Source organism: Leishmania major, chromosome 27, assembly GCF_000002725.2.
Source record: "Leishmania major strain Friedlin complete genome, chromosome 27".
Classification (NCBI taxonomy): Eukaryota; Euglenozoa; class Kinetoplastea; order Trypanosomatida; family Trypanosomatidae; genus Leishmania; species Leishmania major.
Genome location: NC_007268.2, coordinates 55,471 through 70,457, shown reverse-complemented (window position 1 = coordinate 70,457; position 14,987 = coordinate 55,471). Strand labels below are relative to the sequence as shown.

The 14,987-nt window shown below is 57.4% G+C and overlaps 5 protein-coding genes across 5 annotated transcripts; all 5 read left to right on the top strand.

The window, feature by feature from the left end:
- Positions 1 to 537: 537 nt before the first annotated feature.
- On the top strand, positions 538 to 807 carry LMJF_27_0280 (hypothetical protein; the record flags this gene model as incomplete). Its single annotated transcript, XM_003721786.1, has 1 exon — positions 538 to 807. The coding sequence occupies one exon, from the start codon at positions 538 to 540 to the stop codon at positions 805 to 807; it is 270 nt and encodes an 89-aa protein (XP_003721834.1).
- A 151-nt stretch (positions 808 to 958) lies between these two features.
- Positions 959 to 4,168, top strand: LMJF_27_0270 (conserved hypothetical protein; the record flags this gene model as incomplete). The annotated part of the gene is made up of 1 exon (XM_003721785.1): positions 959 to 4,168. One exon carries the CDS (start codon positions 959 to 961, stop codon positions 4,166 to 4,168), a length of 3,210 nt encoding a protein of 1,069 aa, XP_003721833.1.
- A 2,225-nt stretch (positions 4,169 to 6,393) lies between these two features.
- LMJF_27_0260 (conserved hypothetical protein) lies at positions 6,394 to 7,380 on the top strand (the record flags this gene model as incomplete). Its single annotated transcript, XM_003721784.1, has 1 exon — positions 6,394 to 7,380. The coding sequence occupies one exon, from the start codon at positions 6,394 to 6,396 to the stop codon at positions 7,378 to 7,380; it is 987 nt and encodes a 328-aa protein (XP_003721832.1).
- A 660-nt stretch (positions 7,381 to 8,040) lies between these two features.
- On the top strand, positions 8,041 to 9,228 carry LMJF_27_0250 (putative flap endonuclease-1 (FEN-1); the record flags this gene model as incomplete). The annotated part of the gene is made up of 1 exon (XM_003721783.1): positions 8,041 to 9,228. One exon carries the CDS (start codon positions 8,041 to 8,043, stop codon positions 9,226 to 9,228), a length of 1,188 nt encoding a protein of 395 aa, XP_003721831.1.
- Positions 9,229 to 11,630: 2,402 nt separating this feature from the next.
- On the top strand, positions 11,631 to 13,820 carry LMJF_27_0240 (kinetoplast-associated protein-like protein; the record flags this gene model as incomplete). Its single annotated transcript, XM_003721782.1, has 1 exon — positions 11,631 to 13,820. One exon carries the CDS (start codon positions 11,631 to 11,633, stop codon positions 13,818 to 13,820), a length of 2,190 nt encoding a protein of 729 aa, XP_003721830.1.
- Positions 13,821 to 14,987: the final 1,167 nt, after the last annotated feature.

The following is a 14,987-nucleotide window of genomic DNA, read 5'->3' as shown; positions in this document are numbered from 1 at the left end:
GTGGTGGAGGCAAACTATTTGTTGTTAAACCAGCACTATATTCTCGTGTCCAATCGGTAGTGCAGTCATCGAGTGAACGCTGTTCTTAGCACCTTGATTCCAAAGGGGAATAGTACATAAGATATGTGTCATGAGGCGTGTACACAATTATTTCTCTTAGGATTTTTTTTTAGTTGAAATAGGTCCTTGTTGTGTCACCATTAGCGTTGTCCGAGTGAGGTCAGCAGAGGTACCGTGCGCGCGTGAAAGCACTTGCTGCCCCTGCTCTTTGGCGTTGGTGTAATGCACTCAGATATCGTCTCACTTTTTCTTCTTTATTGCCCAAGGTGGGCAGTGAGGAGACGATAGTGAGCACCTATTTCGGACATGACGTTCTTCTGTGTGCCCTCATCTGGAGCACGAGGCGCTTTCTTGTGTCTATTATTTTTCTACTTGTTCCCTGATAAGCAATGATACCACTGCCTCCGTGTTGAAACACACTGGATCGCTTGTAGCCTCACTGAGAGTAAACTTCTTCATCAGAAAACAGACAGGAATATGGACATCATCTCTTTTCCTGTTAGATCTGCGAAGCCTCAGTCACTCTTCAGACTCTATGTTTGGAGAGCGAGCAACGAAGTGTTGATCGATGTTGTAAACATGTTCGCGCTTTTGCGGAAAGAGCATCTTGCATGTTATTCGCTTCTCGAAATTGATTACTCAGCATACATTCTGTTTTCCTTCCAACTCTACAATCTACTCTATTCCTTCGCTTCCCTAACCACTCAGCACTCTCGCAGTATTGCGTTTTCCCACTTGAAGGAGTAGCAAGAGGAGCCTTTGCTCGGATAGTACTTCCTGCAAATTGACCTCCATGCAGCAGAGAGCGAGATCCACTGAAAGGGCTGTGCCGGCGCGTGGTGTCCGGAAAGCCTTGTCTCCATCACTTTCGGATTCGAGTGATGAAAGTGTTCTACGGATGCACTTCGTGGCTGGCGGTGCTGCTCGACGTGTGGGACGAGTCAGTGATGATGAATACGAGACGTCATCCTACGAGGAGACGGAGTCATCGGACTTGCTCTCGGACAATAGCGAAGATTACGTTCCGTTGACATTCGAGTATATCAGCAGCAACCCCAAACGCCGTGCTGGCGCACCAGCTTACTCGAAAGCTCCATTGGGTGTGCTGGAGGAGAAAGAGCAGCAGGAAAGCCTTTCCTCAGATGCACCACTTGAGGTTTTTCTTGAGCGTAGCCGCACACGCCGGCACTGCGGCCCTGGCGCCAAGGACTCGAATCGGGTTGAGGTGAAGTCTTCCGTTGGTAGTCACCACAAAGATGAGGATGGTACTTCCTCGACGTTTTCCGGTGCTCTTCCGATCGCGTTTGAGCGACGAAAGAAGACTCGCAATATCGGAAAGGTAAAGCAATCTACATACGAGGTATTGGATGCCGAGTTGTCCGTCTCGCTCCCCGATGAAGATGAAGCCCCGTTGAATGCTCAGCTCATCTACACGTTGATTAAGCGCTTGCGCAACCCTTCGGATGAGGTTTCCTTGGAGGCGTTCGACTTCGTCGACTTCAGCGATGAGAACTTCAAAGAGGAACTTGGACCACTCAAGCAAATCAAGGCGCTCCTCGAGGAGAAGGCGAGCAATCCCATGATGGAAAACGTGAAGCACGACCATGCGGTCAAGGAGGCTGTTCAGTCTCTTCCACCGGATAATGCTATCGCCGCTAAGGTGAAGGCTATCAAGAGTTGCCAAATTAGACCATCGAAACCGAGGATTCGGTTGTACAGAGGTGGGGAAGCAGAACTGAAGAAGGCGGAGGCAATTGCGGACCTCGTGCGGCGCCTGAAAGATCCCAACACGGAGGTGCCGCTGCGTGCCTTTGAAGAGGTGGACTGGAGCAATCGCGATTTCGACATGATACTCGCTTTGCTGCAGCCGATCCGTGCGTACATGGAGGCGAAGGAAGTGGCCAAGGAGAAGCCTGTTGAGGGCACGATGAGTGACGCATCTGTGTTGGATAACAAGATCAAGGAGGCGATAATGTCGCTACCCTCAGAGGAGGCTGTCGCCGCGACGATGCGCGTAGTGAAGAACCGCGCCATGTCGAGCAGCCCATCCAACGGCGATGCTATTCGTCACTTGGTAGCACGCTTGAAGGAATCAGGACAGACTGTGAAGCGGTGCGAGTTTGACAAGCTGGACTGGAATGACCGCAACTTCAGTCGTGAACTGGAACCACTGCAGCAGATTCGTGCGTGCATGGAGGCGATGGAGGCTCTCGAACAGAAGCCGGGCGAGAATGTGATGGCTACTCGACCGGCGCTGGATGAGCAGATCAAGGTGGCTATTATGTCGCTGCCACCTGAAAAGGTGATTTCTGTAAAAACGCAGATGCTGAAGATGTATGAGAGGGCCTCCACAACAGCTCAAGGCTCGCAGAGAGTGAAGGTCACAAAGCTGTCTGCTCCAGCTGGGACGAAGAAGAAACTGAAGGACAGTTTCATAATGTCGAACCCGAGCAAAAAGTCGAAGGCAAAGGAGGGCAGCCTGTCGGCCTCGAGCAGCCAGGTCATGCAAGTAGGCGCGAGGGTAATGTCGTTGAAGCAGCCAAAGTACGCCGCAAAGGAGAGCACTGCCCTGTCGGCCCCTGCGAAGAAAGTGCGTCGCTCGCGAATCCGGGGTGACCGCAGTGTTTCGATCTCAAAGGTGGATGATGACACTCCTCCCGGTGAGATCATCGACGATAATCAGAAGCTCCCAGAGAGCCGCGAATTGCCACTCTCGGAGGCTGGCGCAACGTCGCAATGCCTTTCGCGCATGCCATCCCGTCCTGCCGGGACGAAGAAGCCTGAGCGGCGCACCCGAAACTACCGACAGGTCAACATCTCGTTTAGTAGCGTTCCCACGGGGGAGCCTGGCGTGATTCAAGAAGAGAACGAGTTAGTAGGCACCAAGCGCAAGGCCAGTCGCCGACGCGCACCTCACAAACTCTGCCGCAGCCTCTCCATCACTAGCCTCCCCGATCTGGAAGCTGACGAGTTGCTGGAGGAGCCCTCGCCATTGAATACGAGAGGTGTGGCACCGGCCCCTCTGGCGCCTGCCAGGAAAGCAAAGCCGCGGCGGTTGCGTACCAAGGTCCCCGGCAACAACGCCCAGTTTGATCAGCCCTCGAACGAGGTGGCCAGTGATCTGGACGACAACCACACCGCTCTTCGGGGCAAGGCACACTCCGTCACGAAGAAGAAGCGCCGTCCGAGGGTGAACAACAAGTCGTGCAGTTTCCTGGAGGTGTACCTGGACGAGGTGTGTGAGATTCACGATGAGAGTGCCGCTGAGCTAAAGGGCGCCGAGCTTCACCACGATGCCTCGCCACCTAAGAGGACGCAAAAGCTCGTGCGTCGACGCAGGCCTGCTGGCGAGGGTAACGGGCATGCTCTGGACTACAGCAAACCAGAGATGGGAGAGGCCGGCAAGCTTGACGATGCTCAACACTCCAACGCTGCGACGGCGAAGCGACGGCGGGTGAATGTGCATCGCCCCCGCAGCGCACACACCTCGCTGATCGGTGAGCTGCAGAGCGGCGAGATCGTCGAGCGGCCAGATGAGACACACATCCTGTACACTTCCTCTCCTGCAAGCACCCCTATCCCTGAAGAGGCAAGTGCCAGGCGCGTCAATCGTCAGGCTCTCCCAGCCAGGGCTCAGAAGATGTCGTGCATGACGTGTGACTTCTCATCCACCGCGCGGAAGCGCCGACAGCGACTTCACATGAGCAAGGAGCTGAGTGTCTCGGCTATTCCGGAGAACCTAGTAGGTGAGATCGTCGAGAATGCACCGGATTTGCTCGCCGCAACAGCGTCTGTGAGCGGCTCTTTCTCGAATGCTCGTCTGTCAAAGGTCCACACGGGGTCAGCGAGGCGATTGCCTCTGTTGAAGGGCAGTGGGCGAGGCTCTTTGCGCTACGCCGACCCGCCAAACTCGTCTTTGAGGTCGTCTGCAAAGAGTCGTAAGGAGGTTATCATGCCGAACGTCGACGCTTCCTTTATTCCAGACACGGTCTCCAGCTCACCAACACCTCCGTCCAGCGCTCTCCGTCGGTCAGCGGAGGCAGCCCCCCACGTTACCATGGTAGCCGCCAAGCTGTGCGACGATATCCAGTGCATACCCTCAGTGTGAGCATTGACGTAGAGGGAGTGGCGGCGCGGTGCACGAGGAGGCTGTGTACCGGAAGTGGTCGGTGGGTTCGAACTAACAGAGCACGATCTCGTTTTCGCTGGAACGCATTTGGCCCTTACTGCGTGTCGAACCAACGACTGTACCTCGCTTTTCACCTTTGCGGTGTGTGCCCACACCCGTGCATCAAGTGCTTTTGGGAGTGCACTTGTTTTGCGTGTCCGTGCCAGCGGCTTTTGTGAGTGTTTCTCGGCAGCCTGGCGTGGTTGCATGAGTGCACTAACACTCGTTCTTGCAAAGGGCACACACGCAAAAAAAATGTAAACGCAACTCTGCGGCACCGGGCTAATGGGTGCCTCTTGCCTTTCTCCACGGTCTTCGGATTTAAACCAGACTGGAGGGGTCCTGCGTATACCCGACAGTGGTGGGTTGTTGTGTGTCTGTGTGTGTGCGTGTTTCCAGTTCTTCTTTGGATGTTCATGTTCCTTTCGCGTCCCTCTTTTCCCCCCTCTTCGTGTTTCTTCGTGTGTATCTGTGACTTCCGACAGTGCATGTCGATATAGCTTTGTGCATACGCGTGTGCGTGCGCGTATTGTGTGAGTTCGAGAAGGAAAATGCCCAAATACACACGAGCCCCGGAGTCGACTCTGCTAGCAGCGGCAACGTCCCCTCTTTCCCCTGCTAGCAAACCCATTTATGGAGGCGCTGTCCCTCACACAAATGAAGCGAGAGAGAAAAAAAGGTGACGGTAGTACCCTGCCGCACCTACCTCGTCATGCACCCTTTTCCCGAATGTTCTTGATTGCTCCTCCCTTTGCATTTTGTGCGGTTCGGTTCTTCCCTTGTTCCGCTCTCTCCCTCTCTCTGTGTGTCGCTGTCTGCGTTGGTGTGCGTGCGTCTTTGCCTGTGGTGCTCTGTTTCCTTTTGCCACCCCATCCGCTCTCTGCCCATCCTTTTTTCTGTACACCTGTCTCTTGATTTGACATCTTTTCTTTTGCTGTGGTGTGGACAGGCGAGCACCGATTGCTTATGTTCTTCCGAGGTGTACGAACGAAAGCTGCGAGAGATCAAGGACATCACTGGTCACGTTTCTTTTAGTTCGAGTGACCACAGAGGATGTACTCGAATGACTCTTCAGCTTGTAAAGGCTACGACCGACATGTATAACAACCCCGTGCTCATTCATTCATCTTGTTTTTCGCTGACTGTTTAATATATATATATATATTCGTTTTCGTCATTCGCATAGTGGCTTCGATGGGTGTCCGACTCGCTGCGTGTTTCTCTCCTCTTCTCTGCTTCTTCTCCCCCTTCTCCCTCCCCTCCTTTCTCTCCACTGACGAGGGGCGGGGGGGCGCTCGAAACACGAGGGAGGTCGACTTGTGATTTGTGGATGTGGGCAGATGAAGGGTTGTGTGTGTGTGTGTGCAGAACACGGAAAAAAAGAAACACTGAAGGCGAGGCCGCTGACAGTCGGAAGTTGGATAGCCATGGCTTGCATGCATGCCACTTGTAGACAATAGTTTTGTGCTTGGGCCGCTTTGCATGCGCTCAGTTTGTCCAGCGTTGCGCTTCTTTCTCAAGCAACGACACGGCACGAGCTGCCCTCACCCCATTCTTTGCCTTCTCCATCCGCTTCTCACATTCCCTCGCTTCATTCTGAGATCATAGACGCTCTCTTTTACATGTCACATTTCTTTCTTTTTTTTTCCGTTTGTTCTGTTGTTTGTGCTCTCGTGTGTTGTCTCGCTCATCAGTAGCGCGGTCGTGTACCGTCCTGCGTACGAACGTGTGTGCATGCACAGGTTTGCCTCCCCCCATTCGTTTTCGTGTGTATTTTTCTCTGGCTTATTGTATAAGCAGTGAATGCGCACACACGTGCCCCTATCCAACTCATCGACAAAGAAATCACATATATCCGAGAGAACAGTAAAAATGTGCCGCTCTCACTGTAGTGTAGCAACGCCGCTCTCCCCCAGGGGAGCGACGTTCCTTTTCCTAACGTGAATTGACCATTTACTGCACCGGCACCTCGCTGAGAAGCTCTTAATGGGCACTCGTTCTGGGGGTCAGCTGGGCAGCCACGATGCCTTCCCTGCGCAGAGTCGCCAAAGACAATTTCTGCCGTTGCTTCTTCCTTGGCGTTACTGGCTCTTTTTTTCCTCCATGCATGTTACTTTTCACCGGTGCTTCTCACAGCAACTGCGCCTGCATTCAGAAAATATCTCATGTGGCGACTTCACATCTCCACTTCACTACCGGCGGCACCGACCCATGATGGTGTTTCGATACTCATTGGGCAGCGCTCTTGCGTCTCTTCCTCTGCAAATGAGGCACCTTGCACCGTGTGCGTGCTAGCTGGCTGTGTACAGTGCGACGATCCTAGCGTGGCCGAAGAGCAGATAGAAAGTCTGGAGAACGTACTCCCGTTCGGCATCGAGGTGTTGGGCTTTGCGGGCGGCACGGTTGCACTAACATCTCTCGCAGCGGAGCTGCCTGATTTGAAGAGGAAGGAGCTCCTCGAGGTTGTCGTGCTTAACGGAAAGAGACACCTCCCGTCCGCTTGCCGCATGTTTGGTGCGCCTGCGAAAAAAGTGGAGGTTTTGGAAAGCGATATCACCTTCGTCGAGGCTCGTTGTGCCTTGCACACGTACGACAGCACCTTGCCTTTACTGATCTCCTGCTCCAATGCACTTCCGCAAGTAGTGGACGGGGGGAGCTACGCTCCGTTGACGGAGCGTGCCCTCTCGTCTTCGAGCAAAATCGAGCTAATCCAGACTGGTGCGGTGCCGAGCACTCTTCGCATTCATGTCGTTATGGCCCCTTCGCTCATGAGCGCTAGCGGGCTTTACGAGACTCTCTTCCGCCAGCTGAAGGCGGCTTGGACGGCCAGGACCATGCGTCTCATCGAGCTCAACTCTCACAACGCTCACCTATCCTACTGCTGCCGCCTCGAGTGCGATGCCGACGCCCTTGACAGCACAGACACTATCACAGAGGACGAGTGGGCAGTGGTGCTAGAGATGATGGAGGATGCAACCGGACAAAGGGTCTCACGCGGTGATGTTCGCGGTATAAAACCACTCCTCCAACCCTGCAGGAAGAGCAAAACATCTGCGGTGGAGGCAGCGAAGAAGTCGCCTGCTCAGTTGCCTCACTTTCTCCTTCTCGGTATGATAGTTGTGGTCATGGCTGTTGTTGTCCTGGTGCGATGAGGTACGACAGCGGTGCTTTCTATTCGTTGTAGTCTGAACCTTCTGTGGTGAGCAAGATAGCACCCACCGTCGCGGAGTCCTCACGAAATGCGGCGCCAAAACACAACCAAAAGGAGAAGCAAAAAGTTCGACAACTCACCCTCAGGCGGCACGCTACAAGAGCACAAAATATTACTTATATCGTTGCCGCGGCTCTGCTTGCGTCTGTGCTGCTGCGGCAATCGACACCATGGCGCCTTTGTTCGCAAGCAGCAAGGTCAGAGCTGCATGCCTCCCCCGTCTTTCCCCTTCCATGGGAGACCTCTAAGCACTCCCTCTGACAACATCCCTCTCTCTCTCTCTCTCTCTCTCTTTGTATCCTTCGCATTCGTGTGCGTCCCGTGGCCGCGCAGATCGCACTTCTCTTGTGCCCTGTTCTCACTGCACGAATTCGCACGGAATTACTTGCGACTTGATCTCAGTGTGCATCTCGTGAAGAACAACGACGGTAAGCCGGAGAATATTGCACCCTTGAGGCGTATCAAGAACACTGGTTTAACGGTGAGGGGACGGCGTCACTGGCTGCCTGTTTCAGAAAACAAAAGCTGCTCAACTCGTTCTTGCTCCCCGGTAGGAGGGGGAGTGCATGTACTGCTGAGCGGTGTGTTGCAGTTTTAGACGATGGGAATCTTAGGCTTATCAAAGCTGCTCTACGACAAGTCCCCAAATGCCATCCGGGAGCAAGAGCTGAAGAACTTCTTTGGGCGTCGCATCGCCGTCGACGCCTCCATGAGCATTTACCAGTTCATCATTGCCATGAAGGGGTTCCAGGACGGACAGGGATTGGAGCTCACAAACGAAAAGGGTGATGTGACATCACACCTCAACGGGCTTTTTGCCAGAACTCTCCGCATGATCGATGAGGGGATCAAGCCCATCTACGTCTTTGATGGAAAGCCTCCGAAATTAAAGGCTGACGAGCTGGAGATGCGCCGCCAGAAGGCTGCTGAGGCAGAGAGGGCGTTTGAGAAAGCGAAAGATGCTGGTGATGACGAAATGATGGAGAAGATGAGTAAGCGAACGGTGCGCGTGAGTCGCGATCAGATTGACGAGAGCAAGAAGCTTCTACGGCTCATGGGGATTCCTGTGATCCAGGCGCCTTCGGAAGCCGAGGCTCAGTGTGCAGAGCTGGTGAAGAAGGGCAAGGCTTGGGCTGTGGGCACGGAGGATATGGACGCCTTGACATTTGGCTCCACAGTCATGCTCCGCCATCTGAACATCAGTGACGCCAAGAAGCGACCCATTGTGGAAATCCACCTCGACGAGGTGCTGCAAACAACGGGTCTGTCCATGGACCAGTTCGTTGATCTTTGCATTCTTCTCGGATGCGACTACGTCCCCAAGGTTCCCGGGATCGGGCCACAGAAGGCGTGGGAGGGCATTCAACGCTATGGCAGCATCGAGTCGTTTCTAGAGTCCCTTGACACTACGAAGCACCCTGTGCCTGCCGACTTTTATTACAAGGAGGCACGCGCCTTCTTCCAGAATCCGGAAGTGACTCGCGCGGAAGAGATCGACATTCAATTTTCGGAGCCAGACGAGGTTGGACTGATTCAGTTTCTTGTGAAGGAGAAGCTCTTCAACCCCGATCGTGTCAACAAGGGTATCGCGCGGCTGAGGGCTGCCTTCACCAGGAAAACGCAGGGGCGACTGGACAGTTTCTTCACGATCACCAAGGTGCCGCAGCAGACAGCCGCTGCGCGTGCACCACTCGTTGGTACAAAGAGGCCACGCGATGGAAAATATGTGCACGTCTCCGGAACTCTACGAAAGGCAACGAGCGGCCACAAAAAAGCTGTGAAGAAGTAGATGTGCACCCTGTAGAGGCGACCTTGAATCCACATAGAAGTGGTATTCTTGCATAGAGTGAGAATGAGGGCGGGGAGGTGTCTGTGTGCAGCAGCGACTCATTTTCTCTATCCTGCGATGCCGCACGCGGTGCACGCTTACTCCGCATTCCTTAACAAAGTCAAGTAAGCTGACTGAGCTGGTTGCCGAGGAAAGGAAAAGGTGTACTACAGCTGACATGCGCAATCGACAACGCCTACTGTGCGAATCCGATAAAAGAAACAGTGCCGTGGCTGGGGAAGGAGGGAGCGGGATCGGGGGGGGGCTGGCGGCGTGAGGAAAAAGGTTTAGTGAGCCGCACTGCCTTTGTGATGTGCAAGAGGAGTGCTATGCCTCGTCTTGCGAACACACTCTCCCACCACCAAAGAGGAGGCTCAAGTGCCGGGTAGCAGCACGTATCCTCTCTCTGTGTGCTTGACGTGCTGCGCTGCAGTTCTGCTGCACTCACCGATACCCGCGCCACACTTGCGCACACCGCATCTCTTCCTCTGCTCTTCACGCTTTTCCTTTTTGGTCAATCCTGCTCCGTGGTCCAGTCGAGACGAAGAATACCACCGTAAGCGATGGCGCACGCCATACGTGCATGAGCGTTGCAAGTTACCCTGCTCGTCCCCCCGCTACGCGAGTCTGTATTCGACAAGAAATCGATTTCACCTTGACAGGCGTGTAGGGCATTTTGTCCCCATGGCTTTCAGCGTTCTCGCGTAGCCAGAGAAAATAGGTACGGCGCTGGCGTCTCCCTGCAAGGGCAACAGGGCATGCTTATAGGCGTGTGGGCCCACTCCCCCGTTCCCAAGGGCGAAATTGCAGCAGTGGTGGCCTGGCGTTACTGCAACGACACTACTAGAGCGTACCTCATGTCCGGCTACACACCAAAGAATGACCTGGTGGCATGAAAAGCTCTCTCGATCCAGGTGCCAAGCGATGTCACGCTCGTCCCTCACGGTCTTGGAATGGAGGCCAACTCGCACCACCCGGTGTGGGATACGAAATGACGACACGACTAGGCTGGGGCCATTCTAAACGACTGGCTCAAGGGAAAATTCTTGACGCGCAGGCGACAATAACACCTCGGCACGGCATAGCGCAGATGGGGCCATGGAGACATCACCTTGGCGTTCGACTGCGTCATCTAGGATTGGGGAGCCGTCACAATCGCGCCGATTGGCCACTGAGTGATCAAGTTCGCTGCCCCCATTGAGTAGGGGTATGGCCCGACTCCACAAGTGATGACTGGTGCCCAATCATGTTCCTTCCAGAAAGCGATATGGAAACTGTACCGCTACGTGGTTGCCGAATCGATCCGCTAAGACCGTGTCCCCCGCAGCGATAAAGAAGCAAACACGCACGCACTTCAGAGGGCTGCGCTCACCCTGGCCACCACAACAACCGGAAAGCGCGCCAGGGAAGGGGGGGGGCAGATCGTCCGTGCAGTCCTACCCACCACGAACCCCCCCCCCCCCACACACACACACACGTACAACTGCACAGTGTCACTCATGGATGATGTTGCATTCACATCTGGACTCATAGCGAAGGCCGCCGGGAAAACTGTCTCATCTGGTCAGGCCGCTTATAAGCGGTTCTGAGCGCCACAGATGACGCGGGTGCAAGCAGCTCTTGAACAGGCAGCCTGCGCGTCGCCCTCGCTTGGACATGCCTACTAAAGAGCCAGCCTCGAGGGATGGATGCAGCCCCGCTGCGCCCTCACTCCGCCTCGCCCTGTGGCGCGGACCAGAACCCGGCGACAAAGCCTCTCCAGCGAATCGCCTTGCGAAGACTGCGTGACCATTCTGCGAGGCTGGCCCCAACCTCACCAATACGGCTTCCATCCTCACCCTGCACCGCTGTAGACCCCCCTGGGTTTGCTTTCCCACAAAGCAGTGTGGCGCCAGCCAGGTACCAAGACAGCCAGCGGTGCTGGTCGACTTAATGCTCGCACGCCTGTCTTTCATTTATTTCCTTGTCATCATCGCATCTTCCTTTTTCCTAGTTGCGCCCTTCATCAACGCTGGCTTTACGCAAAGGCCTTCTCCAATCTGCTGTTGTCTTGCCTTCGCTTGGTTAACTCTCAGTGCTTCAGTTCTTTCTCACTTCACCCCCTCAGACTTCATCAGTTACCCCCCCCTCCCCCCCGGTCCAGTCGCTGACACCATCCATTTACCGTCAAGTCACTGTCACTCCCATCACACCCAAAGTCGCTTCACTGGAGCTCCCTCTTGCTACCACTCGTGCGTCTTTACCGCCCGACCTTCACACAACTTAAGCCCGACCACAATCTCCATCGACTTTATCTGGTGTCTCAGGACCCAAACTGAGAGGACCCGGTATACAGCGTTGAGCCTGCCGACCTCCTTCAACACATGCCCCGCTACACGACCCGTGCCACATCCAAAAACACAAACCGTCGAGGTCTCTCCTCTCGCGACGAGACAAAAAGATGTGTGAACATGACCCTTTCCGAAGAAGAAGTGCAGAAGTCGGTGAGTATGCAGCGCCATACGAACCCGAAAAGCACAGCCCACCTGCAGGCCGAGGCTGAGGAGGCTGCTCGCTTGCAGGCCGAGGCTGAGGAGGCTGCCCGCCAGCAGGCCGAGGCTGAGGAGGCTGCTCGCTTGCAGGCCGAGGCTGAGGAGGCTGCCCGCTTGCAGGCCGAGGCTGAGGAGGCTGCCCGCCAGCAGGCCGAGGCTGAGGAGGCTGCTCGCTTGCAGGCCGAGGCTGAGGAGGCTGCCCGCTTGCAGGCCGAGGCTGAGGAGGCTGCCCGCTTGCAGGCCGAGGCTGAGGAGGCTGCCCGCTTGCAGGCCGAGGCTGAGGAGGCTGCCCGCCAGCAGGCCGAGGCTGAGGAGGCTGCCCGCCAGCAGGCCGAGGCTGAGGAGGCTGCCCGCTTGCAGGCCGAGGCTGAGGAGGCTGCTCGCTTGCAGGCCGAGGCTGAGGAGGCTGCCCGCTTGCAGGCCGAGGCTGAGGAGGCTGCCCGCCAGCAGGCCGAGGCTGAGGAGGCTGCCCGCCAGCAGGCCGAGGCTGAGGAGGCTGCCCGCTTGCAGGCCGAGGCTGAGGAGGCTGCCCGCTTGCAGGCCGAGGCTGAGGAGGCTGCCCGCCAGCAGGCCGAGGCTGAGGAGGCTGCCCGCTTGCAGGCCGAGGCTGAGGAGGCTGCCCGCTTGCAGGCCGAGGCTGAGGAGGCTGCCCGCTTGCAGGCCGAGGCTGAGGAGGCTGCCCGCCAGCAGGCCGAGGCTGAGGAGGCTGCCCGCCAGCAGGCCGAGGCTGAGGAGGCTGCTCGCTTGCAGGCCGAGGCTGAGGAGGCTGCCCGCTTGCAGGCCGAGGCTGAGGAGGCTGCCCGCCAGCAGGCCGAGGCTGAGGAGGCTGCCCGCCAGCAGGCCGAGGCTGAGGAGGCTGCCCGCCAGCAGGCCGAGGCTGAGGAGGCTGCTCGCTTGCAGGCCGAGGCTGAGGAGGCTGCCCGCTTGCAGGCCGAGGCTGAGGAGGCTGCCCGCTTGCAGGCCGAGGCTGAGGAGGCTGCCCGCCAGCAGGCCGAGGCTGAGGAGGCTGCCCGCTTGCAGGCCGAGGCTGAGGAGGCTGCCCGCCAGCAGGCCGAGGCTGAGGAGGCTGCCCGCTTGCAGGCCGAGGCTGAGGAGGCTGCTCGCTTGCAGGCCGAGGCTGAGGAGGCTGCCCGCTTGCAGGCCGAGGCTGAGGAGGCTGCCCGCCAGCAGGCCGAGGCTGAGGAGGCTGCCCGCCAGCAGGCCGAGGCTGAGGAGGCTGCCCGCTTGCAGGCCGAGGCTGAGGAGGCTGCCCGCTTGCAGGCCGAGGCTGAGGAGGCTGCCCGCCAGCAGGCCGAGGCTGAGGAGGCTGCCCGCTTGCAGGCCGAGGCTGAGGAGGCTGCCCGCTTGCAGGCCGAGGCTGAGGAGGCTGCCCGCTTGCAGGCCGAGGCTGAGGAGGCTGCCCGCCAGCAGGCCGAGGCTGAGGAGGCTGCCCGCCAGCAGGCCGAGGCTGAGGAGGCTGCCCGCCAGCAGGCCGAGGCTGAGGAGGCTGCCCGCTTGCAGGCCGAGGCTGAGGAGGCTGCCCGCTTGCAGGCCGAGGCTGAGGAGGCTGCCCGCTTGCAGGCCGAGGCTGAGGAGGCTGCCCGCTTGCAGGCCGAGGCTGAGGAGGCTGCCCGTTTGCAGGCCGAGGCTGAGGAGGCTGCTCGCCAGCAGGCCGAGGCTGAGGAGGCTGCCCGCTTGCAGGCCGAGGCTGAGGAGGCTGCCCGCCAGCAGGCCGAGGCTGAGGAGGCTGCCCGCCAGCAGGCCGAGGCTGAGGAGGCTGCCCGCTTGCAGGCCGAGGCTGAGGAGGCTGCCCGCCAGCAGGCCGAGGCTGAGGAGGCTGCCCGCCAGCAGGCCGAGGCTGAGGAGGCTGCCCGCCAGCAGGCCGAGGCTGAGGAGGCTGCCCGCCAGCAGGCCGAGGCTGAGGAGGCTGCCCGCTTGCAGGCCGAGGCTGAGGAGGCTGCCCGCCAGCAGGCCGAGGCTGAGGAGGCTGCCCGCTTGCAGGCCGAGGCTGAGGAGGCTGCCCGCTTGCAAGCCGAAGCTTGAGGAGGCTGCCCGCTTGCAGGCCGAGGCTGAAGAAGCTGCTCGCTTGCAGGCCGAGGCTGAAGAGGCTGCCCGCTTGCAGGCCGAAGCTGAGGAGGCTGCCCGCCAGCAGGCCGAGGCTGAGGAGGCTGCTGGAGTCTCGGTTGTGACGGGTTCATTGTGCGCGCGGTGTGTGAACGGCGAGGACCGTAGGTGCTCTGCCGCCTCTGTTCAAGAAGCCCGCGGTGTATGTGGGAATTGCGGTGCGCATTTGAGGCTGAAAGGGAAGCGTAGGCGGGGGAGTTTTGCGGTACATTTTGTTGAGAAGCGGGTGCGTGGGTCATGTGCTGCTCGTGCGGTGCCCAAAATATCGGCAGTAGGCGAGTCGGAAGGAAAGAGACCTTTGGTGGCGGTTTTTTTCTTTGCATTTTTGGCTGTTTTCGTGGTGTGCGGTGTTCTGCTGCGGTGAGGAGATCTTAGCTGTTGTGTTTGCTGTGTTGTATTGTTTCCTCGGGTGCACTCGGGCTGCGGCACAGTTGTCATAGTTTGTCGGCGTAGAGGTGGTGCATATGTTTGTTCGAAGTTTTTTTTTCTGTTCTATGGTTGAACGACACTGGCCTTCGTGGTGACAGAGGATAGGCGCTGGGCGTTGCTTTTTTAAAGGCCCAGCAGCTTTGGCGATTTCTTGCTATCCTTCAGTGTATCGTACTCTTTTCTCCCTTGTTTACTTCTTTTTGGCAATCCCTATCATTTTGGTGTCTCCGGTTCAGAACACTGTCCCTCCACTGTGTGTGTGTGTGTGTGTGTCGCTCGTTTTTCTGTTCTTCAAGCTTTCACGTCATTCGCCTCTTCCAACCTTCCGTGCTGAGTGTCTTCCTTGTTCTCGTATTTCTACTCATAGCTTCGTATTCCCTCGCTCTTCCACGCGCTTCTATTTCTTCTTTGTTTGTGTTTCTTTTAACAGCGGGCCCCTCGTGAGTGGGGACACCCCTCACTCAGCGTGGTACCTCAGCGCCCAGTACACCCCACACCGTACGCGGTGCGAGTCCGGGCAGCCCCCTCTCCCCCTCCCTCCTCTCCCCTGCCAGTGCCGGAGCCCCACTTCTCGTGGTGACAAGGGTCCGTGCGATGCATGGCCACACTGATGTGCTGGCGGTGGGGTCCTGGGTGGCGTTGCGTCGGGGTGACCCG